The 24,970-nt window shown below is 39.8% G+C and overlaps 1 protein-coding gene across 1 annotated transcript in view; it reads left to right on the top strand.

Annotated features, from left to right (window-relative positions):
• gpc4 (glypican 4) overlaps positions 1 to 19,513 on the top strand; it is an 87,378-nt gene extending 67,865 nt beyond the window's left edge. Inside the window, exons 4-9 of the mRNA XM_062964021.1 lie at positions 5,612 to 5,777; positions 10,569 to 10,699; positions 12,289 to 12,435; positions 13,574 to 13,710; positions 16,690 to 16,856; positions 18,945 to 19,513. Coding sequence (XP_062820091.1) covers positions 5,612 to 5,777; positions 10,569 to 10,699; positions 12,289 to 12,435; positions 13,574 to 13,710; positions 16,690 to 16,856; positions 18,945 to 19,162 — 966 coding nt within the window. The 3' untranslated portion in view covers positions 19,163 to 19,513. The remainder of the gene's footprint in view (positions 1 to 5,611; positions 5,778 to 10,568; positions 10,700 to 12,288; positions 12,436 to 13,573; positions 13,711 to 16,689; positions 16,857 to 18,944) is intronic.
• Positions 19,514 to 24,970: the final 5,457 nt, after the last annotated feature.

Genomic DNA, 24,970 nt, shown 5'->3' with positions numbered 1-24,970 from the left:
TCCTTGGACAAGTGAGACTCTACTGTATTATTATTATTGTCTTTGTGTCAATAATAATAATAATAATAATAATAATAATAATAACAACAACAACAACAACAACAATGATGTCTTACTTGCCTGTCCTCAAGGAGAGGTGCAGCATAGGTAAACCTTGGATAAGCGAGTCTTGGATAAGTGAGACTCTACTGTATTATTATTCTTGTCTTTCTGTCAATAATAATAATAATAATAATGTCTTACTTGCCTGTCCTCAAGGAGAGGTGCAGCATAGGTAAACCTTGGATAAGTGAGTCTTGAATAAGTGAGACTCTACTGTATTATTATTATTGCCTTTGTGTCAATAATGATGATGATGATGATGATGATGATGATGATGATGATGATGATGTCGTGATGGGCACATTGGGTGCCGTGCCAAAAGATCTCAGCCGGCATTTGGAAACAATAGACATTGACAAAATCACGATCTGCCAACTGCAAAAGGCCACCCGACTGGGATCTGCACGCATCATCCGAAAATACATCACACAGTCCTAGACACTTGGGAAGTGTTTGACTTGTGATTTTGTGATATGAAATCCAGCATATCTATCTTGTTTGCTGTGTCATAATAATAATAATAATAATAATAATAATAATAGACATTGACAAAATTACGATCTGCCAACTGCAAAAGGCCACCCGACTGGGATCTGCGCTCATCATCCGAAAATACATCATACAGTCATAGACACTTGGGAAGTGTTCGACTATTGATTTTGTGATTCAAAATCCAGCATATCTATCTTGTTTGCTGTGTCATAATAATAATAATAATAATAATAATAATAATAATAATAATAATAATAATAATAATAATAATAATGTCTTTCTTGCCTGTCCTCAAGGAGAGGTGCAGCATAGGTAAACCTTGGATAAGTGAGTCTTGGATAAGTGACACTCTAGTGTATTATTATTGTCTTTTGTCAATAATAATATAATAATAATAATAATAATAATGTCTTGCCTGTCCTCAAGGAGAGGTGCAGCATAGGTAAACCTTGGATAAGTGAGACTCTACTGTATATTGTATTGATACACTTTAAAATAATAATGATAATGATAATAATAATTATCATTATCATTATTATTATTTTAAAATGTATTATTATTATTTTAAAGTGTATGAAATCCAGCATATCTATCTTGTTTGCTGTGTCATAATAAAATAATAGCAATAATAATAATTCTTGTTTCTTTCTCTCCATCCTAAACCACAGTTTCTTTTGAACCATGTGGATTCTGAGATAATATTTTGTGCCGTTTTGGGGTTTTGTGACTCTGGGAACTCTCTCCTTTTGCATAAATCCTTCTTTCGTGTTTCCCTTTAGAACGGTTGGGGATTCGGCCGATTATTATTAAACCCTTGACAGGCATTAAAAGCAACAGGTTTCAATTGCCGCCAAACGCGGACATTTCCTGCCCAAACCTCGAGGGCATCTTATTTTAAAAATAATAATAATAAGGGGAGTGGAGGAAAAAAAAGAGAGGAAAGAACCTAAAAATAAAAAAGAGGGGAAATATGTGAGCCAGATCCCACAGTGACTCAGGGCGGAGTGGAACCCGATCTTTGGCGATTCATAGGCTTCAGAAATTTCCCTGTAATGAGGAACACATGGCTGACTGATGTGTCATACAAAATCAAGGCTTAGAAGTGATTGCAAGGAAGGGGGATGGAGCAGGCATGCCTTGCAAATAGCCTTTGGAGCGTTTCGTTCCGAAAAAAGGGGTCAATCGCGTTCACTTAAGGCAGGAGAAATGCTTTTCCTTTGTTCCGAGGCTTTGACTCATAGAGGTCACCATTCTTTCCCAAGTCAACCCAACCTTGGTCTGACTTTGGTTACGTCTCCGCTCTAGCATTAATGTGCTTTGACACCCTGATTTCTGGTTTTTAATGCACCCAAACTTTTATTGCGCCAAATTGCTATATACAGTAGAGTCTCACTTATCCAACATAAACGGGCCGGCAGAATGTTGGATAAGCGAATATGTTGGATAATAAGGAGGCATTAAGGAAAAGCCTATTAAACATCAAATTAGGTTATAATTTTACAAATGAAGCACCAAAACATCATGTTAGACAACAAATTTGGCAGAAAAAGTAGTTCTATACGCAGTAATGCTATGTAGTAATGACTGTATTTACGAATTTAGCACCAAAATATCACGATATATTGAAAACATTGACTACAAAAATGCGTTGGATAATCCAGAATGTTGGATAAGCGAGTGTTGGATAAGTGAGACTCTACTGTATATGTGTGTGTGTGTAAAGAAATCCTTGCAAAAGTTGTTTGCAAAAGGGAACAAAGGAGCTCAGCCTTTTTGCAGAGGCAAAGCCATGCCTAAAACAATGTATCTGTTTGCTGGCAGGTGGCTGAGATTGTCAGTTGGGAATTTGGGCTTCAAGAGAGAGCACAGAAAAAGACAGTCTCTCTCTAGCTACAGTCAAGTACAGTAGAGTCTCACTTCTCCAACACTCGCTTATCCAACGTTCTGGATTATCCAACGCATTTTTGGAGTCAATGTTTTCAATATATCATGATATTTTGGTGCTAAATTCATAAATACAGTAATTACTACATAGCATTACTGCGTATAGAACTACTTTTTCTGCCAAATTTGTTGTCTAACATGATGTTTTGGTGCTTCATTTGTAAAATCATAACCTAATTTGATGTTTAATAGGCTTTTCCTTAATGCCTCCTTATTATCCAACATATTCGCTTATCCAACATTCTGCCGGCCCGTTTATGTTGGATAAGTGAGACTCTACTGTAGTAGTTATGAATATGCTATGCTGTATGTATTGAATGCTGATTGATTAGTTATTGATCTTATGCAACTACATGGACATTGTACGATTGCAGAACTGTTTTATATTTCAACTCAACAAGCAAGAGTAAAGTTCCTTTGTTCTTTTCAATTCCTCTGCCTGGTGTGAGTTTTCTTTGCACATGGTGTTAACTGGACGCTACTGGTTCCACTACATTCACTCCCTAATAACTTTGTCCGTGCACACAATTATTAAAATAATATTGATTAAATTACCTGCATATAAGGCAGGCATGGGCAAACTTTGGCCCTCCGGGTGTTTTGGACTTCAACTCCCACAATTCCTAACAGCCTACCGGCTGTTAGGAATTGTGGGAGTTGAAGTCCAAAACACCCGGAGGGCCAAAGTTTGCCCATGCGTGGTATAAGGTATATGTGAATGACTTTGGCTCCATATACAATGCATACAATGCAGATTGAAATTTTCATATAGTGAAGTTTGAAACTGCATTAAATGGTCAGTGTAGACTCATATAACTTGTCTCCATGTGGTCAATTTATAGTTGAGCCTTTTGCCTTCTCTAGTGGAACTTCACCCAGGATCCCAGTTAAAAGTGGTGTCAAACTGCATTAATTCTATAGTAGATAGACTGTAGAATTAATGCAGTCAATTAATCTGTTAGCGGTTGTTGTTTATTTATTTATTTACAGTATTTATATTCCGCCCTTCTCACCCTGATCACATTACACATTAAACATTCAATGCCTTAACATAGAACAAAGACAGAGACAAACACAGGCTCCGAGCTGGCCTCGAACTCATGACTTCTTCATCAGAGTGATTTGTTGCAGCTGGCTGCTCACCAGCCTGCACCACAACCCGGGCCTTATATCATTTTACCATTCTATTTTACTATTACTGTGTTATACTGTATTATTACCGTATATACCCGAGTATAAGCCGACCCAAATATAAGCCGAGGCACCTAATTTTACCACAAAAAAACCCTGGGAAAACATTGACTCCAGTATAAGCCGAGGGCGGTAAATTTCAGAAATAAAAATAGATACGAATAAAATTACATGAATTGAGTCATCAGTAGGTTAAAAGTTTTTGAATATTTACATAAAGCTCCAATTTAAGATAAGACTGTCCAACTCTGATTAAATCATTATTTTCATCTTCTTCCTTTTAATAATAAGAGAGTAAAATAATGCATGTAATAATAATAATAATAATAATAATAATAATAATAATAATAATAATACAGGAAAATAATAAATGCAATAATAATATCAGAGTGAAATAATAAATTTATTGTTAATAATAAAAATAGAGTAAAATAAATGTAATAGTAGCAACAATAATAGAGAAAAATAATAAATGTAATAATACCAATAATAATAGAGAAAAATAATAAATGTATCATATATTCTCGAGGATAAGCTGACCCAAATATAAGCCAACCAGGACCCTCACCCGAGTAGAAGCCGAGGGGGGCTTTTTCAGTCTTAAAAAAAGGGCTGAAGAACTAGGCTTATACTTGAGTATATACAGTATGTTTTTAATCTGTTTTATTTAATATGTTTGTTTATGTTGTTTACATATGTTTTTAATCTTGTTCATGTTCTGTTTTTTGGGCTTGGCCCCATGTTAGCCTCCCCGAGTCCCTTCGGAGAGATGGTGGTGGGATAGAAAAATAAATCATTATTATGATGATGATTATTATTATTGATACACTCTCATGACACGTCAGGACAGTACAAGGGGATTTTATCCACTTGGTTTGGAAATTGAGCTCCATAATGCCGTGAATCGATCACTATAATGCACATGGCATTGCAATCATGACAAAGTGGTGTCAAAGTGCATTCATTCTACAATGTAAATGCACCCCCATGACACCTCAGGACAGTCTTATCTACAGTAGAGTCTCACTATCCAACACTCGCTTATCCAATGTTCTGGATTATCCAACGCATTTTTGTAGTCAATGTTTTCAATGCATTGTGATATTTTGGTGCTAAATAAGTAAATACAGTAATGGCTACATAGCATTACTGCCTATTGAACTACTTTTTCTGTCAAATTTGTTGTATAACATGATGTTTTGGTGCTTAATTTGTAAAATCATAATGTAATTTGATGTTTAATAGGCTTCTCCTTAATCCTTATTATCCAACATATCCACTTATCCAACGTTCTGCTGGCCCATTTATGTTGGATAAGTGAGACTCTACTGTAACTGGTTTTGAAACCGAGCGACATAATGTCTTTAATCAAGCACCATACTGCACATGGCATTGCAATCATAACAAAGTGGTGTGAAACTGCATAAATTCTACAGTGTAGATGCACCCCCATGACACATCAGGACAATACTATCCACTTGGTTTTGAAACCGAGCGACATAATGCCTTGAATCAAGCACCATAATGCACGTGGCATTGCAATCATGACGAAGTGGTATCAAACTGCATTAATTCTACAGTGTAGATTAGGCACGGACAAACTTTGGCCCTCCAGGTGTTTTGGACTTCAACTCCCACAATTCCTAACAGCCTACAAACTGGTTGGGATTTCTTGAAGTCTTGCGAATTGGGTGCTTTTTTATTTGGCACCGTGTTTGGCGTTGGATACGTCTCCTTTTGCTATTCATATATTCCGTGATGCATTTCCAGAGTTGCAGAGTGTAGAGACCATGATGTTGGAGCTTTCCTAACCACAATAGTATGGTAACAGTAGTAATTTTGCAAGCGTTCCCTTGACTTACACGTCTTTCTTTTCCCCAAGGTCAACCCCACCCCGCAGGGTGTCCAGGCCTTGCTGAAGATGATGTACTGTCCGCACTGCCGGGGATTGGTGGCCGTCAAGCCCTGCTACAACTACTGCTTCAACGTCATGCGGGGCTGCCTTGCCAACCAAGGAGAGCTGGACACCGAGTGGAACAACTTCATCGGTGAGTCGTACGAAATACGAATTGTCCCGGAGTTACAAACATCTGACTTACAAACAACTCCTAGTTAAGAACGGGGTGGAGATGCCAGGAAGTGAGATAAATCTACCCCTCAGAAATTTGCTCCTGGAAGAGTTATTATCATAGAGAAAAGGGGTCTCCAATGAAGCTTTATCCCCAATGCTTGTTTTCACAGCAACCCATATTTACTGGGTTGCTCTGAGTTTTCCAGGCTGTCTGGCCATGTTCCAGAAGCATTCTCTCCTGACATTTTACCCACATCTATGGCAGACATCTTCAGAGGTTGTGACATCTCACTTATCCAACACTTGCTTATCCAACGTTCTGGGTTATCCAACACATTTTTGTAGTCAGTGTTTTCAATACATCGTGATATTTTGATGCTAAATTAGTAAATACAGTAATTACTACATTGCATTACTGTGTATTGAACTACTTTTTCTGTCAAATTTGTTGTTTGAGTAAAATAAATGTAATAGTAGCAACAAGAATAGAGAAAAATAATAAATGTAATAATACCAATAATAATAGAGAAAAATAATAAATGTACCATATATTCCCGAGTATAAGCTGACCCAAATATAAGCCAACCAGGACCCCCACCCGAGTATAAGCCGAGGGGGGCTTTTTCAGTCTTTAAAAAAGGGCTGAAAAACTAGGCTTATATTTGATTATATACAGTAGTTGTTACTATTATTATTATTACTATTATTATTATGGTACTATACCACTATAAGGTCAAGATTTCCCCTGACGTTAAGTCCAGTCATGTCTGACTCTGTGGGTTGGTGCTCGTCTCCATTTCTAAGCTGAAGAGCCGGCGTTGTCCATAGACACCTCCAAGGTCATGTGGCAGGCATGACGGCATGGAGCGCTGTTACCTTCCCGCCAGAGCGGTACCTATTGATCTACTCACATTGGCATTTTTTTGAACTGCTAGGTTGGCAGAAGCTGGAGCTAACAGTTCCCAATAGCACTTGTAGTCCGCAGTATTTCAGATCCGGGAATGGCCCAACCGGAGAGTCCTGAATAGTCTGTGTCTGCAAGCGCTCCGTTGGAATGTGCCTTTGGCGGACATGTCCGCGCTTTGTACACAGAGCGTGTTACAGAGGTCTGCCTTGTCCCGGCTTTTTCCGACGGAGCCTTAGCAAACCCACTTTCGTCAGAGGGGATGCGAGCACACTGGCCGATTCATCCGAGGCTGTAACCAGAACAGCCCAGAACTGAAAAGGGTTGCACTGTGTGTCCCGCTCGGTGTGTGCGCATGATAGCAAAAGGGGAGGATATTACAGAAGACTCGGCAGGAGGCCAGGGAACGGGATGGGGAAGGACAATCTGCTGATTGTGGGCTCCTGTGAATCGACCCACAATGGCTCAAGGAGGGGAGCATCTTGCGTGAAGCGGGTTCGGGCCCGGCGGTATGCTCGGCACTGTTGCGATCTGGTTGCTGCGACCGGATCTTCTCAAAAGCAGGGAACTGTGAGGCATGAACTTTGGCATTGCTCTCCTTGGATTCGGCCCATGTCTTGTGTATTATAACGTTAATAGACAGTCATAACACTGTGCAACACATTTTTTTCTTCCTGGGTATTAAATGTCATTTCCTAAGTGGCTCTATCTTTAAAACATGGGAAAGGTTTATTAAACAGCAAAGACTTTGTTTTTGCAGGAGGAACATCCTGCTAGAGTACATTTTGCTATCGTTTTTCAATGAACTCCTGCCAACCTAGCAGTTCGAAAACATGCAAATGTAAGTAGATCAATAGGTATCGCTCCGGCGGGAAGGTAACGGCTTTCCATGCAGTCATGTCAGCCACATCACCTTGGAGGTGTCTACGGACAACGCCGGCTCTTTGGCTTATTTATTTATTTATTTATTTATTTATTTACAGTATTTATATTCCGCCCTTCTCACCCCGAAGAGGACTCAGGGCGGATCACATTACACACATAAGGCAAACATTCAATGCCTTTTAACATAGAACAAAGACAAGACAAACATAGGCTCCGAGCTGGCCTCGAACTCATGACCTCTTGGTCAGAGTGATTCGTTGCAGCTCCTTGCTCAACAGCCTGCGCCACAGCCCGGCTTAGAAATGGATATGAGCACCAACCCCCAGAGTCGGTCACGACTGGACTTAATATTGGGGAAAATCTTTACCCTTTTTTACCTTTTCAATGAACATCTCATCAAGTCTCAACCAATTCAATATCGTTTGTGGCAGCCACAGAAACAAAGTTTCTGGAGTATTATATTTATCGTGTCAGAAGCTAATTGGGGGTACAGTTATAATGTACAATAGAATCTCACTTATCCAACATTCGCTTATCCAGGTAAAAGGTAAAGGTTTTCCCCTGACATTAAGTCCAGTCGTGACCGACTCTGGCGGTTGGTGCTCATCTCCATTTCTAAGACAAAGAGCTGGCGTTGTCCGTAGACACCTCCAAGGTCATGTGGCCATAGGCATGACTGCATGGAGCGCCGTTACTTTCCCGCCGGAGCGGTACCTATTGATCTACTCACATTTGCATGTTTTCGAACTGCTAGGTTGGCAGAAGCTGGAGCTAACAGCGGGTGCTCACTCTGCTCCCGGGATTTGAACCTGGGACCTTTCGGTCAGCAAGTTCAGCAGTTCAGTGCTTTAAAACACTTAGCCACTGGGGCTCCTCACTTATCCAACGTTCTGGATTATCCAACGCATTTTTGTAGTCAATGTTTTCAATACATCGTGATATTTTGGTGCTAAATTCGTAAATACAGTAATTACTACATAGCATTACTGCATATTGAACTACTTTTTCTGTCAAATTTGTTGCATAACATGATGTTTTGGTGCTTAGTTTGTAAAATCATAACCTAATTTGGTGTTTAATAGGCTTTTCCTTAATCTCTCCTTATTATCCAACATATTCGCTTATCCAACGTTCTGCCGGCCCGTTTATGTTGGATAAGCGAGACTCTACTGTATATTGAAAACACTGACTACAAAAATGCGTTGGATAATCCAGAACGTTGGATAAGCGAGTGTTGGATAAGTGAGACTCTATTGTACTTTTGCATTTTTATATCGCCATTTGTTCAGATTTTTATTTTTTATATAAATATGGACACTTTAGCTTTGTTTTCGGTTTTTTCTCTCTCCCTTTTTGATCCTTTTTTAATCGCAGTTTTCCTACTTTCTATACAATCTAATGTTCTCACTCTTTTGATGTTAATTTACTCCATCTTTTAAGGTAAAACTTCAATAAAAAATATTGAAGAAATCCAAAACAAGAATTTTGGATAAGGGAAAACGAAGCCTGTGCTAAGATCTGGTTTAGGTATCTACACTTTTTGCTTCCCTCATTCGTCTCTATTTCTCTTGATTCTGAAAAGTGAAAAAATGCCAGTTTTCCTTTTCGATTCCCGCTTTGCCCGGCTCTCACCTTCAAACCAGACCAGCTCTTGTTTATTTGGTGCCATTGAGTTCATTGCTCCATAGGACTCCCTTATCTGTCTGGGTCAACAGCCGGAACAGTTCCCAGCTGAACATGTCTTCTGAGCATGGATTTGCTTATCTTCCCAAGTTGTTCTCGAGTGATGCATTTCCCCGAGACTTGCATTCCTTAGCAGTGATGTGTGTGGCCTCACGTCATTCCGAATCACAAGGTCCCCAGTTCGAATGGCGCTCCCAGGAAACGTGTCCAAGGTCTTAGGAAGGTGGACGCGCATGCGCACTAGCAAAAAAAACAGCATGGGGGGGACTTTACAGGACTCTCCCACCCTCATTTTTTGAGCTATCTTCTTCAAACTTGGTACAGTGGTAGAACACATTTAACACTGCTAGCTCACCAAAATGCAAAACGTTTCCCTTATCCTCTGATCTTTGGCGAATTTTCATAGCTTTTATAATAAACCATTTTTTAATACAGTAGAGTCTAACTCATCCAAGCTAAACGGGCCGGCAGAATGTTGGATAAGTGAGTATCTTCGATAATAAGGAGGGATTAAGGAAAAGCCTATTAAACATCAAATTAGGTTATGATTTTACAAATTAAGCACCAAAACATCATGCTTAACAACAAATTTGACAGAAAAAGTAGTTCAATACACAGTAATGTTATGCTGTAATTACCGTATTTACGAATTTAGCACCAAAATATCACAATATATTGAAAACATTGACTACAAAAATGCGTTGGATAATCCAGAATGTTGGATAAGCGAGTGTTGGATAAGTGAGACTCTACTGTAGAAATATATAATGCTAATATTGTGCTATGCTAATAATATAATATATTGTATGTATATACAGCTGCTCTGAGTTCCCTTTGGGGTGAGAAGGGTGGGATATAAATGTAGTAAATAAATGTAGTAAATTAATGAATAAATAATTTTGGACTTAGGGTCACCCAAAGTCTGAAATGACTTGAAGACACAAACAACAACAATCCCAATTAACCTGACTATCTCATTGGCCAGAAGCAGGCCCATACTTCCTATTGAAATCCTGATAGGTTTATGTTGGTTAAAATTATTTTCATTTTTAAATACTGTATTGGTCTTTCATGGTTATTGTTGTTGTTTTGCACTACAAATAAGACATATGCAGTCTGCATAGGAATTTGTTGTTGTTTGTATTTTTTTTCAAATGATAATTCGGCCCCTCAACGGTCTGAAGGATTGTGGACCAGCCCTCTGCTTTAAAAGTTTGAGGACCCCTGGTCTACACTGTGGACTCAACACAGTTTAATTGCTCGATTTTCCACTCAACCCTTTGCCTCTCTAATCAGATTCGATGTTGATGGTGGCTGAACGGCTGGAGGGACCGTTCAACATTGAAACCGTCATGGATCCCATTGACGTGAAGATCTCCGACGCCATCATGAACATGCAAGAGAACAGCATGCAGGTCTCCCAAAAGGTAGGGAACATCTCGCTTTGCTAAAATGTTATTATGATAACCAGCTGCTTTTTCCGCTGGAATGGAATTATTTATTTATTTACAGTATTTATATTCCGCCCTTCTCACCCCGAAGGGGACCCAGGGCGGATCACATTGTATACATATAAGACAAACATTCAATGCCATGTACACATAGAACAGAGACAGACGCAGAGGCAGTTTAACTTTCTCCTGAGGGGATGTTCGATTCCGGCCACAAGGGGAGCAGCTGCTTCATCATCCACTGCGACGGCACTTCCTCATTCCAATGATGATTTTTATGGAGTCGTAAATTAGTTAAATTAGCCTCCCCACTTTATAAGTGGTACCTTAATTTCCTACTTGATAGATGCAACTATTGGGTTGCTAGGTCAGCAACGAGCAGGGACTCTTTTTTATTTTTAATTGTCGAGTGCTCACCCCGACACGGGCTGGCCTTGAACTCATGACCTCTTGGTCAGAGTGATTTATTGCAGCTGGCTGCTCACCAGCCTGCACCACAGCCCGGCCTTGTGGCTTTGGATGTAATTCACTACTTTTGAGTATATTGTGAACATGGTTATTTCTGAGAAATGAACAGGGGAAGGAAAGGATCTCATGGGTTTTGTGCTGAAAAGAATTGCGTTTGCAGTTGTATTACAATTTCCAAATGCAGTATCTGAATTGATCATTTGGGGGCAACAGAGAGCATTTCCCCATACTTCCCAATGACACAAGAACAGCAGTAATTGTTAGCAGCAGAAAACTCAGCACATTCCATTTCTGGACCGGCATAACAGTAACAGGACAAAACCTATTTAGTAGTTAAAGTAACTACAGTAGAGTCTCACTTATCAAAGACTCGCTTATCCACGGTTCTGGATTATCCAATGCATTATTGTAGTCAATGTCTTCAATATATCGTGATATTTATATATATTACAATAATATATAATATTATAATATATTTTATATGCATGTAGTATTAATATTATTTTGTAATACAATATAATACTAATAATACAATATAATAATATTAATTATATATTATATATTAAATGTAATATTACTAATAATATTACACTATATTTATATAGTACAATATAGTAATTTATTGCCAGTATTGTGCTATGCTAATAATAAATAAATATTTTGGTACTAAATTTGTAATTACAATTTGTAATTAAATTTGTAAAATAAATGTAATAATACCAATAATAATAGAGAAAAATAATAAATGTACCATATCTTCTCGAGTATAAGCTGACCCAAATATAAGCCAACCAGGACCCTCACCCAAGTATAAGCCGAGGGGGGCTTTTTCAATCTTTAAAATAAAGGGCTGAAAAATTAGGCTTATACTCGAATATATACAGTAATTGGAAAAGGGTTTTTCCAATGTTGGTTGGGTTAAAACAAATCCAGGATCTATCCCACAGTATGTTGTGACTCCATGTGTTTTCGAGTTCTCGTTGTCATGCAATGGTAGCCTTTTCTTATATAATGCAAAAAGTGGAATTTATGAAAAAATAGCTAGTTATTTCTACGTGTTGCTCTCTTACGTTTCTGCAATGATGATGCCGTTGTAGGTTTTCCAAGGATGTGGACAGCCCAAAATGCTGGCCCAAAGCCGGACATCTCGCTCGGTCTCCGAAAGCAGTTTCAGCGCCCGTTTTCGACCTTACAACCCAGAGGAGCGGCCGACGACAGCGGCAGGAACGAGTTTGGATCGGTTGGTGAGTGGGCAATGCTGTGGTCCGTCTTTGGCCAACCTTCAACTTCCCTGGGACATTGGGCCATCAGTAAAGCCGAAATACCTTAAGCCAGGGGTCCCCAAACTAAGGCCCGGGGGCCGGATGCGGCCCATCGAAGTCATTTATCCGGCCTCCACGGCACAAGGGTAGAAGGGGTTTGGGCTAAATGGCCCAAGGGGTCTCTTCTTCTCTTACAACCATTATTATTATTATTATTATTATTATTATTATTATTATTATTATTATTATTATGGCTGGGTGGCCATCTGTCAGGGATGCCCTGTTGTTGTTGTTGTTGTTGTTGTTGTTGTTGTTGTTGTTATTAACATTGAGGCTGGGTGGCCATCTCTCAGGGGTGCTTTGCTTGTGCTTTTGGTGCCAGAGGCAGAAGGGGGTTGGACTCAATGGCCCAAGGGGTCTCTTCCAACCCTCTTTATTATTGTTGTTGTTGTTATTATTATTATTATTAACATTAAGGCCGGGTGGCCAGCTGTCAGGGGTGCTTTGCTTGTGTTTTCGGTGCACAAAAGCAGAAGGGGATTGGACTCAATGGCCCAAAGGGTCTCTTCCGACCATTATTATTATTATTATTATTATTATTATTATTATTATCATTGAGGCTGGGAGGCCATCTGTCAGGGGTGCTTTGCTTGTGTTTTCGGTGCACAAAAGCAGAAGGGGATTGGACTCAATGGCCCAAAGGGTCTCTTCCAACCCTCTTTATTATTATTATTAATATTGCTGCTGCTGCTGCTGCTGCTGTTGTTGTTGTTGTTGTTGTTGTTATTATTATTATTATTATTATTATTATTATTATTATTATTATTGCTCGGTGGCCAACTATAGCCCGGCCCTCCAACGGTCCGAAGGATTGTGAACTGGCCCCCTGTTTAAAAAGTTTGGGGACCCCTGCCTTAAGCATACAAACATGGGATGGATTTGTAATTTCTATTATTGGAGTCATGGGGTTGGAAGAGACCCCAAGGGCCATCTAGTCCAACCTTGGATGGTTGTAGATCTATTGAATGCGCCCCATCCCGCTGCCATTGCCTTCCTCCTTCCACCACGATCTTCCTCCTCCTTCTCTCTCATCACTTTCATCCTGGGACTTTCTCTCTAGGTGACAGACGTGAAGGAAAAGCTGAAGCAAGCCAAGAAGTTCTGGTCGTCCCTTCCCAGCAACATCTGCAGCAACGATAAAATGGCCGCCGGGAATGTCAACGAAGACGAGTGTTGGAACGGGAGCGACAAAAGCAGGTTGGGATGGAATCGCGACTCTTGTTTGAGCCGCCGTTGGTCATATTCCCCCCTTCCAGGTGGCCTCCTCAGTAATGTCTCCAAAGTATAGAGTCATTTTGGCGTCCATTGTCCCCTGTGTTATCGTCACTTGCAAGGATTCCTGTCATTTTATGATGTGTCCAAGGCACGATAGCCTTCACTGAGTGATTTGGACTTCTCAAGTCGCTTCTGACACGAAAAAAATATAGGTTTCATTTGCTATTTATATTTAATAGCTATTTCAGAGCTATTACTATATAATATATGGCAGTCCATAGTATCTGTAAATCCATTCTCCAACACCAGATTTGAGATTAGCAGACATTTCAAAAGCCTTTTACTATCTGAAAAGATGGGTACAGCGGTCTAGGGTTCCAGTAATAAGGATGGTGTGAAAACAACAAGTATATACTGTATATATTCGAGTATAAGCCTAGTTTTTCAGCCCTTTTTTTAAGACTGAAAAAGCCCCCCTCGGCTTATACTCGGGTGAGGGTCCTGGTTGGCTTATATTTGGGTCAGCTTATACTCGAGAATATATGGTACATTTATTATTTTTCTCTATTATTATTGGTATTATTACATTTATTATTTTTCTCTTATTATTATTGGTATTATTACATTTATTATTTTTCTCTATTATTATTGGTATTATTACATTTATTATTTTTCTCTATTATTGTTGCTAGTATTACATTTATTATTTTTCTCTTATTATTATTGGTATTATTACATTTATTATTTTTCTCTTATTATTATTGGTATTATTACATTTATTATTTTTCTCTATTATTATTGGTATTATTACATTTATTATTTTTCTCTTATTATTATTGGTATTACATTTATTATTTTTCTCTATTATTATTGGTATTATTACATTTATTATTTTTCTCTATTATTGTTACTACTACAATAGAGTCTCACTTATCCAACACTCGCTTATCCAGCATTCTGGATTATCCAACGCATTTTTGTAGTCAATGTTTTCAATGTATTGTGATATTTTGGTGCTAAATTTGTAAATACAATAATTACTACATAGCATTACTGTGTATTGAACTACTTTTTCTGTCAAATTTGTTGTATAAGATAATGTTTTGGTGCTTAATTTGTAAAATAATAACCTAATTTGATGTTTAGTAGGCTTTATGTTAATCTCTCCTTATTATCCAACATTCTGCCAGCCCGTTTACGTTGGATAAGTGAGACTCTACTGTATTACATTTATTTTACTCTATTTATATTATTATTATTACATTTATTATTTCACTCTGATCTTATTAATATTATTATTATTATTATTGCATTTATTATTTTACTCTATTTATTATTACATGTATTCTTTTCCTGTATTTATTATTATTACTACATTTATTATTTTACTGTATTATTATTAAAAGGATACATAAGCACATTTACATTGAAGAAGATGAGAATCATGATTTGATCAGAGTTGGACAGTGTTAACTTATGTAAATATTCAAAAACATTTAACCTACCGATGCCTCAATTAATGTAATTTTATTGGTATCTATTTTTATTTCTGAAATTTACCACCCTCGGCTTATACTGGAGTCAATGTTTTCCCAGTTTTTTTGTGGGAAATTAGGTGCCTTGGCTTATATTCAGGTCGGCTTATACTCTAGTATATACGGTATGTGCTTTCGAATCAGCTGTCAGTATAGGATGATGCCACACATTTTTATAGAGTTTTCTGGTTCCTTCCTTGCTCTGAAATATCACTTAGGGCGCCTTAGTGATCTTTTAGTCTTCAGGAAAGATTTAAAAACATGGCTCTTCCGGTGTGCTTTTGGAGAGTAAATGTTCTATGCTACTCCCCCCCAATATTTATCCTCTAGACTGGTTCACTATCTGATGTCCCGTCCCTCGAGGTTTTATTCTGATCCCTTTCTCACCCAGAGTTTTAATTTTTAATCTAGTTTTTTAATGTAGTATTCATGCGGCCCGCTCTTGTTATATTGCTGTTTCGATTTTATGTTGTACTGTTTATTTTATGTAATGTATTATTTAATTGTATTATGTTATGGTTATATTGTATTGTCTTAGGCATGGCCCCATGTAAGCCGCCCCGAGTCCCCATTGGGGAGATGGTGGCGGGGTATAAATAAAGTTTTATTATTATTATTATTATTATTATTATTATTATTATTATTATCTTCCACCCAAGTACAGTAGAGTCTCACTTATCCAACATAAACTTATCCAACTTATCCAACATAACTCATCCAAGCTAAACGGGCCGGCAGAATGTTGGTTAAGTGAATATCTTGGATAATAAGGAGGGATTAAGGAAAAGCCTATTAAACATCAAATTAGGTTATGATTTTACAAATTAAGCACCAAAACATCATGTTTAACAACAAATTTGACAGAAAAAGTAGTTCAATACACAGTAATGTTATGCTGTAATTACCGTATTTATGAATTTAGCACCAAAATATCACGATATATTGAAAACATTGACTGCAAAAATGCGTTGGATAATCCAGAATGTTGGATAAGCGAGTGTTGGATAAGTGAGACTCTACTGTAGTAATATATAATGCTAATATTGTGCTATGCTAATAATATAATATATTGTATGTATATACAGCTGCTCTGAGTTCCCTTTGGGGTGAGAAGGGTGGGATATAAATGTAGTAAATAAATGTAGTAAATTAATGAATAAATAATTTTGGACTTAGGGTCACCCAAAGTCTGAAATGACTTGAAGACACAAACAACAACAATCCCAATTAACCTGACTATCTCATTGGCCAGAAGCAGGCCCAGAACGTTGGATAAGCGAGTGTTGGATAAGTGAGACTCTACTGTACTAACATTATTAGTTTAGCCATTAATTAACCAATACTTTTAAAGCTCTATGGAGCCCTCGAGATGGATAGCCATGCACGACTTGACCCTTGATCGAATGGGTGTCCTTTTTCTCCGCAGATACGTCTTTGCCGTGACGGCTAATGGCCTCGCCAACCAGGCAAACAATCCCGAAGTGGTGGTCGACACCTCCCGGCCCGACATGGTGATTCGCCAGCAGATCCACTCCCTTCGAGTGATGACTGCCCGGTTGAAGAACGCCTACAACGGGAACGACGATTTGAATCGTGAGTGAGACTGTGCCGTTGTGGCAGCTCATTTTCCTCTCTTTGTTTACATCTTTAAAAGCCTGTTAAAAGTCAGATTTTCTAAAGGTTTCCATGACTGTCAATGTGGAATCATAGCAATATAGTTGCATAGTGTGAATGAGCATTTAGTGGTTTTCAGACAAAGTGATTTTCTCCACATAGATCCGGATATATCGGAGGGAGTGAGCACTAGGATGTCCACAGACAGTTGGGTGGTGAAAAGGGTCTCTTAAATATAAATATAAATAGATTAGATAGATGTATAGATAGATGTATAGGGCCCCTGGTAGTGGCGCAGTGTGTTAAAGCGCTGAGCTGCTGAACTTGCAGACCAAAAGGTCCCAGGTTCAAATCCCAGGAGTGGAATGAGCACCCGCTGTGAGCTCCAGCTCCTGCCAACCTAGCAGTTCGAAAACATGCAAATGTGAGTAGATCAATAGGTACAGCTCCGGTGGGAAAGTAAGGGCGCTCCATGCAGTCATGCTGGCCACGTGACCTTGGAGGTGTCTACGGACAACGCCGGCTCTTTGGCTTAGAAATGGAGAAGAGCATCAACCCCCAGAGTCAGACATGACTGGACTTAACGTCAGGGGAAAACCTTTACCTTTATAGATAGATAGAGGAGCCCCAGTGGCGAAGCACTGAGCTGCTGAACTTGCAGACTGAAAGGTCTCAGGTTCAAATCCCGGGAGTGGAATGAGTGCCCGCTGTTAGCCCCAGCTCCTGCCAACCTAGCAGTTCAAAAACATGCAAATGTGAGTAGATCAATAGGTACAGCTCCGGTGGGAAAGTAAGGGCGCTCCATGCAGTCATGCCAGCCACGTGACCTTGGAGGTGTCTACGGACAACACCAGCTCTTTGGCTTAGAAATGGAGGTGAGCATCAACCCCCAGAGTCAGACATGACTGGACTTAACGTCAGGGGAAACCTTTACCTTTACCTTATAGATAGATATGTGTGTTAAGTGTTACAAGGCTTACTAGCCTCCTCCTAATATACTCAAATAATCCCTTTTAAAAAGTGCACCCATATTCCTTTTAGGTAAAGGTAAAGGTTTCCCCTGACGTCAAGTCCAGTCATGTCTGACTCTGGGGGTTGGTGCTCATCTCCATTTCTAAGCCGAAGATCCGGCGTTGTCCGTAGACACCTCCAAGGTCATGTGGCCACTGGCATGACTGCATGGAGTGCTGTTACCTTCCCGCCAGAGCAGTACCTATTCATCTACTCACATTTGCATGTTTTTGAACTGCTAGGTTGGCAGAAGCTGGAGCTAACAGCGGGAGCTCACTCTGCTCACTGGATTCGAACTGCGGGAGTGGTGTGAGTGGCCGCTGTTAGCTCCAGCTCCTGCCAATCTAGCAGTTCGAAAACATGCCAATGTGAGTAGATCAATAGGTACTGCTCCGGCGGGAAGGTAATGGCACTCCATGCAGTCATGTCGGTCACATGACCTTGGAGGTGTCTACGGATAACGCCGGCTCTTCGGCTTAGAAATGGAGATGAGCATCAACCCCCAGAGTCAGTCACGACTGGACTTATCGTCAGGGGAAAACCTTTACCTTATTATAATTGTATAATTACATTACATGCAATATTACTAATAATATTGCAATATAGTCATATAATATAATATATTGTATGTATATATATACTTGTAAACCGCCCTGAGTCCCCTTCGGGGTGAGAAGGGCGGGATATAAATGTTGCTAATAATAATAACAACAACAACAACAACAAGAACTTCCTCACTGTGAGAGCTGTTCAGCAGTGGAATTCTCTCTCTGTGTGTTGGAGGCTCCTTCTTTGGAGGCTTTGAAGCAGAGGCCGGATGGCCATCTGTCAGGGGTGCTTTGAATGCGATTTTCCTGCTTCTTGGCAGAATGGGGTTGGATTGGATGGCCCACGAGGTCTCTTCCAACTCTAGGATTCTTCTGTTCTTCATGGGACCTTGTGATCACATTCTGCAGAACCACAGGTTGAGAACTGCTGCTGTCACACAAGCTGATGATGCGTTTTGTTGCGTTGCGTTTGTAACTGAAACCCTGTCTCTGTGTCCCTTCTCTTTAGCCATCGACAGCGACATGGGCAGCGGCGAAGGCAGTGGCAGCGGGTGCGGGTCGGCACAGTGCTTGCCGGAGCTCGTGTTCAACGCGACAGAAGTCACGCGAAATACCAACAAAATGGACAAAAAAGCCAACGCTTCGCCCAGCGGTGCCAACCTCTCGCAGGCGGCCTTCTTCCTTAGCATCGCCTTGTTCCTGGCCGGACAGAGACAATGGAGATAATAACCGGGGTGCAGTGATGTCAGTTTTTTAAAAGGGGGGAAAAGTGACTTTTATTAAAAATAATAATAATTATAATTATAATTATATAGTTAAAAAGAGGCACCTGAGCTCACTTTGATACCATTGGAGTGACTTTGGGGCGGGCGGAAGGGTCCTTTGTAAGACAACGATGTACAGTTTTTAGGATGTTGTCCCTTGGTTTTAAATTTTTTTAAAAAAAATTTGGTCCCCAAGTTTTTGAGGGAAAAGAGGGGGGGATTTACACTCTTGCACACGTTCAAGGATTTGGACCATTTAGTCTGACCTGTTGACCGAGGAAGCCACAATAAATGTGGGGAAACAAAAATTGTATATATTCCGGCCTGGAGTTAGCGGTGCTTTTGTGTTTCCGAAAAACGATCCTTTCTTGTTCCCCAACTTTTTCTCCTTTAGAAGCTTATTTTCCCCTCTTTTCTGTCTCGACGCATCGCAAAGGCCTTTTCCGAAATATGAAAAGCGAAGGGATTTCTTTATTCCTGAGACGAGGTTGCCAATCCCGGAGCGACAGAAGCTGCTTTGTGCTGTTTTTCGAGGTTCCCACACATATCCGTTACACCCGATGCCTTATCTTTATAAAAAGACATTTCTGGTATTTTCCTGGGAACGGCAAAGGTCTCTTGTCGGCAGAAAATAATCGGATCCATTCCCATTCCTCCCCTTCTGTAACCCAATGTAATCCAAGAGGGATTTATGGGAAGGTTTGGTTTGGAGTCGGGTTCGAAGCAGAGTTTGTGACCCAGTATCCAGAGCTGACATTTGTGTTTGTCAATATTGGGCACCTTTGGATGCAAACTATTTTCTGCCGAGTTCTTTATATCACTGGATCCCGACCTCAATTGGGGTCCCATCGAAAAAAATCCGGGGTTGAAGAGAATGGGCAAATGCTGGTCGATTATCAGTAAATGTTTGGTTTTTATACCTCTTTGATACCCTCATGTCACAATTTCTTGGGCAAAAAACGGGCTGTAAATAGATACGTTTTTACGAAGCCCTGGTTTGTATAAGAATCTTGGAATATGTTGTCGAAGGCTTTCATGGCTGGAGAGAGCATTCTCTCCTGATGTTTTGCCCACATCTATGGCAGACATCCTCAGAGGGTGTGAGGTCTGTTGGAAACTAGGCAAGTGGGGATTACCGTATATACTCGAGTATAAGCCGACCCGAATATAAGCCGAGGCACCTAATTTTACCAGAAAAAAACTGGGAAAGCATTGACACCAGTATAAGCCGAAAGTGGTAAATTTCAGAAATAAAAATAGATACCAATAAAATTACACACCCTAGAATCCCTTCCTAGCACCAAAATGAGTTTGTTCTCCACTACAATCCTACAATATTGATGTGTGTATATGGGGAAGATCCTGGCCTTCATCCAGTTGTAAGTTATTCGTCTTTTATCCAGTTGAAAGATGGAATACAACAATTGGGTTGAGAGAGAGATGTTTACCTGGAAGGAAGGCAAATCCAATGGAAATGGAGTTTTCCATTGGAACTCCTTGCCACTGGAAATGGGCCAACTCTTGAATTAATACCAATGTTTTCTCAGATTTATATCTTTGATATCCGCTCTGAGTCCCTCCGGGGAGATGGGGCGGGATATAAAAATAAAGTTATCATCATCATTATTATTATTATTATTATTATTATTATTATTATTTGAAAATGATGCATTTAGAGGTGCATCTATATTGCTGCATAGATGCAGTTTGGCACCACTTGAGCTTCCATGGCTTAGGGCTACGAGATCCTGGGAGTTGTAGTTTTGTAAGAACAAAGAGTGCAAACTACCAACTCCCAGGATCCCATAACCGTTAAAGTGGCGTTAAACTGCATTAATGCCACTGTGTAGACGCACTCCAAAGGTTTTCCCGTTTGGAGCAGCGAATAGCATCTTGCAAATACAGTAGAGTCTCACTTATCCAAGCTAAACGGGCCGGCAGTAGCTTGGATAAGCGAATATCTTGGATAATAAAGAGGGATTAAGGAAAAGCCTATTAAACATCAAATTAGGTTATGATTTTACAAATGAAGCACCAAAACATCATGTTATACAACAAATTTGGCAGAAAAAGTAGTGCAATATGCAGTAATGTTAAGTTGTAATTACAGTAGAGTCTCATTTATCCAACATAAACGGGCTGGCAGAATGTTGGATAAGCAAATATGTTGGATAATAAGGAGGCATTAAGGAAAAGCCTATTAAACATCAAATTAGGTTATGATTTTACAAATGAAGCACCAAAACATCATGTTAGACAACAAATTTGGCAGAAAAAATAGTTCAATACGCAGTAATGCTATGTAGTAATTACTGTATTTATGAATTTAGCACCAAAATATCATGATATATTGAAAACATTGACTGCAAAAATGTGTTGGATAATCCAGAACGTTGGATAAGCGAGTGTTGGATAAGTGAGACTTTACTGTACTGTATTTACGAATTTAGTACCAAAATATCACGATATATTGAAAACATTGACTACAAAAATGGCTTGGATAAGCGAGGCTTGGATAAGTGAGACACTACTGTACTGTATTTATAAATTTAGTACCAAAATATCACAATATATTGAAAACATTGACTACAACAATGGCTTGGATAAGTGAGGCTTGGATAAGTGAGACACTACTGTACTGTATTTATAAATTTAGCACCAAAATATCGCGATATATTGAAAACATTGAGTACAAAAATGGCTTGGATAAGCGAGGCTTGGATAAGTGAGACTCTACTGTATTTACGAATTTAGTACCAAAATTTCACGATATATTGAAAACATTGACTACAAAAATGGCTTGGATAAGTGAGACTCTACTGTAGTCAACTTTAGAGTTGAATCACTCTTTTTTTTCCATAGGGATTTATTTTTTCCCAGCAATATATTGTAAGAGGTCCCTTCTCCCCACATTTTCTCTATTTTTTTAAAATGATGGATCATTAATTACTCGGTAGCTCCGGGTCCAGCCATTTTTCTGCACCAAATTCCTGTAGAAGACCTTTTATTTCAGGATGGAATAGTCTTGGCGGAGAAGCTCCCATAAATCAGCCTCGGAGGCATAATATTTCGAGAGGCAGCCAGTTATTTATTAAAACGCCATGTTATTAAACCCGGCCGAAGTCTGGCTCAGTATTTGGTGGTCTGTGTTTCCCCTTCTCATCGCTTTTTTCCCCCTCCCTCTTTTCGGAGAGTTGCACATTTTATATAGATTGTAAATAGTGATATTTTTCTTTTGGACTTTGCCTTTGCCAGAAGTTGGAATGTGCTGATCGCTCAAGAAATGACTTCACTTGCGAGGAATTTCCTTTTCAAGATGATTTTTCCCCCCCTCCGCCCTAAAAGCTCTATTACACGGAGTTGATAGAAAGGCAGTCAAGCCTTGGCTGTTACTCCCTCGAGACCTTATTAGATTGGTTTTAATTTAGAGCGGGTTGTTTTATGCTTTTCAGCTTGCCTTCCTGACCAAGGGATTTTCCGAGGCCAAAGGTTTCCGTGGCTCTTAATGAGCCAAAGTTGGCTGCGTTACTTTCCTCTTTGCCTCGAAAATAAAACTTTTCAAACTTTTATGGCATGAAAGTTGGTTGTGAAATAATTCACATTGTCTTGTCGTGCACGTGTTTGAGACTCAAGAGTTGGATCTCACTGGGTCACTGCATATTGCATCTACACTATAGAATTAATGCTGATTTGATACCACTTTAATGATTCAAAGCTATAACATTTTGGGAGTTTATATGTCCGTTTACCTTCTCTGCCAAAGAGTGCCGGTGTCTCACTAAACTGTAATTCCATAGTGTTGAGCCATGGTAAGTAAAGCAGTGTCAAACTGGATCAATTCTATGGTGTAGAAGACGATCTCAAAAAACCATAGGCAAGCAAAGAGACCTCCAAAGACCATCTAAATGGTCTCATAAGACCATAGGTAAGGAAAGGGGCCCCCAAAGGCCATCTAGATGTTCTCATCAGGCCATCAGATGACCATAGATAAGGAAAGGGACCCTCAAAGGCCATCTAGACAGTCTCATAGGACTATAGGTAAGGAAAGTGACCTCCAAAAGCCATCTAGATGCTCTCATAAGGCCATAGCTAAGCAAAGAGACCTCCAAAGACCATCTAGATGGTCTCAGAAGACCATAGGTAAGGAAAGGGACCTCAAAGACCACCTAGGTGGTTTCATGAGATCATAGGTAAGAAAAGGGGCCCCCAAAGATCATCTAGACAATCTCATAAGACCATCGGTAAGGAAAGGGATCCTCAAAGGCCATCTAGACGGCCTCATAAGGCCATCAGAAGACCATAGGTAAGGAAAGGGACCTCAAAGACCACCTAGGTGGTTTCATAAGACCATTGGTAAGGAAAGGGACCCTCAAAGGCCATCTAGATGATCTCATCAGGCCATCAGAAATCCATAGATAAGGAAAGGGACCTCAAAGATCTGATGAAAGTTGCAAAGATAAACTAGTTCCAAGGCAGCTTCCCCATGGAAGGAAGGATGGATGGATCAACCGAAGGAAGGAAGGAAGGAGAGAGCTTCCTAAAGATCCAAAGAAGATCACAAGATGGACTAAGGTCCAAGGCAACTTCCTTCGTGGAGAATGACAAAAAGAAGAAAGCTTGAAAGCCTCCAAACAATCTGATGAAAAGGCAACATCCGGGATGGATTTGGAGTTCTTTTTGGATCAAAACCCTTCCAAGTTCAGAAGCCAAGCCTTACCAAATTCGGCCGGAGGGACTTGGGCTTTTGTCGGAAAAGGGAGTATCCCCTTCGCCTGTTTTCCTTGGAACACCCAGGAATGTATTTTATTGTCTGTAACAAGCAGGGTTACATATGTTCTTCAGCTGGCTGCTGTGAGCATCCAGGCGTGTTGCTTGCAGAAGGATGCCAAGGATGACCAAACTGGTGCAAAGAATTGCCAAACTTGGATGGACGAAGGTCACCGTCGGTCATGTAAGGACTCCAGAAATTACCAGGTTTCCTTTTGAGATGGAGAATCCCTTGCCTTTTAGATCCCAACTTCAACCCAGGGATTGCAGGCATTTCACCAAGGATATCTCAGGGTGCGTCTATACTGCAATATTAATGCGGTTTGACACAACTTGATCAATGCAATGGAATCCTGCAGTTGTCACTAAACAAAGTCTTTGTCCTTTGTGCAGATGCTTCAAGAAACCACGACTCCCAAGATTCCAGAGCATTGAACCAGAGCAGCTCAAGTGGTGTCAAACCGCATTTATTTCTACAGTGTAGATGCAAGGCAAAAGGGAGAAACCCCTTCAGAGCAAATTTTGCTAAGAAAACGGTTAAAGAGTCACTTAAGGGTCTCATTTTTTATTAGACACCCCTTCTAATTGCCATAGCTATGGAGTCCTTGGAAGTTGTAGTTTTGCCCCAAAAAGGCTGCGAAGTCCTGGAAGTTACAGTTTTGCAAAAGGCTGTGGAGTCCTAGGAGTTGAAGTTTTGCAAAAAGACTGCAGAGTCCTGACAGTTGTTGTTGTTTTTTTTTTTTTACGTAGTTGTGGAGTCCTGGGAGTTGTAGTTTTGCAAAAAGATGACAGAGTCCTGGAAGCTGTAGTTTGTAAAAAGGCTACGGTGTCCTGGGAATTGTAATTTTGCCACAAAAGGCTGCGGAGTCCTGAGAGTTGTAGTTCTGCAAAAAAAAAAAAAACTCTGTGAAGTCCCAGGTGTTGTAGTTTTGCAAAAAGATTTTAAAAAAAGGGGGAAAAAGGCTGTGGAGTCCTGGGAATTGTAGCTTTGCAAAAAAAAAAC

The sequence above is a fragment of the Anolis carolinensis genome, unplaced genomic scaffold (assembly GCF_035594765.1).
Source record: "Anolis carolinensis isolate JA03-04 unplaced genomic scaffold, rAnoCar3.1.pri scaffold_12, whole genome shotgun sequence".
NCBI classification, from domain to species: domain Eukaryota; kingdom Metazoa; phylum Chordata; class Lepidosauria; order Squamata; family Dactyloidae; genus Anolis; species Anolis carolinensis.
The sequence above is the reverse complement of the archived record's forward strand: the minus strand, read 5'-3'. Positions and strand labels throughout refer to the sequence as shown.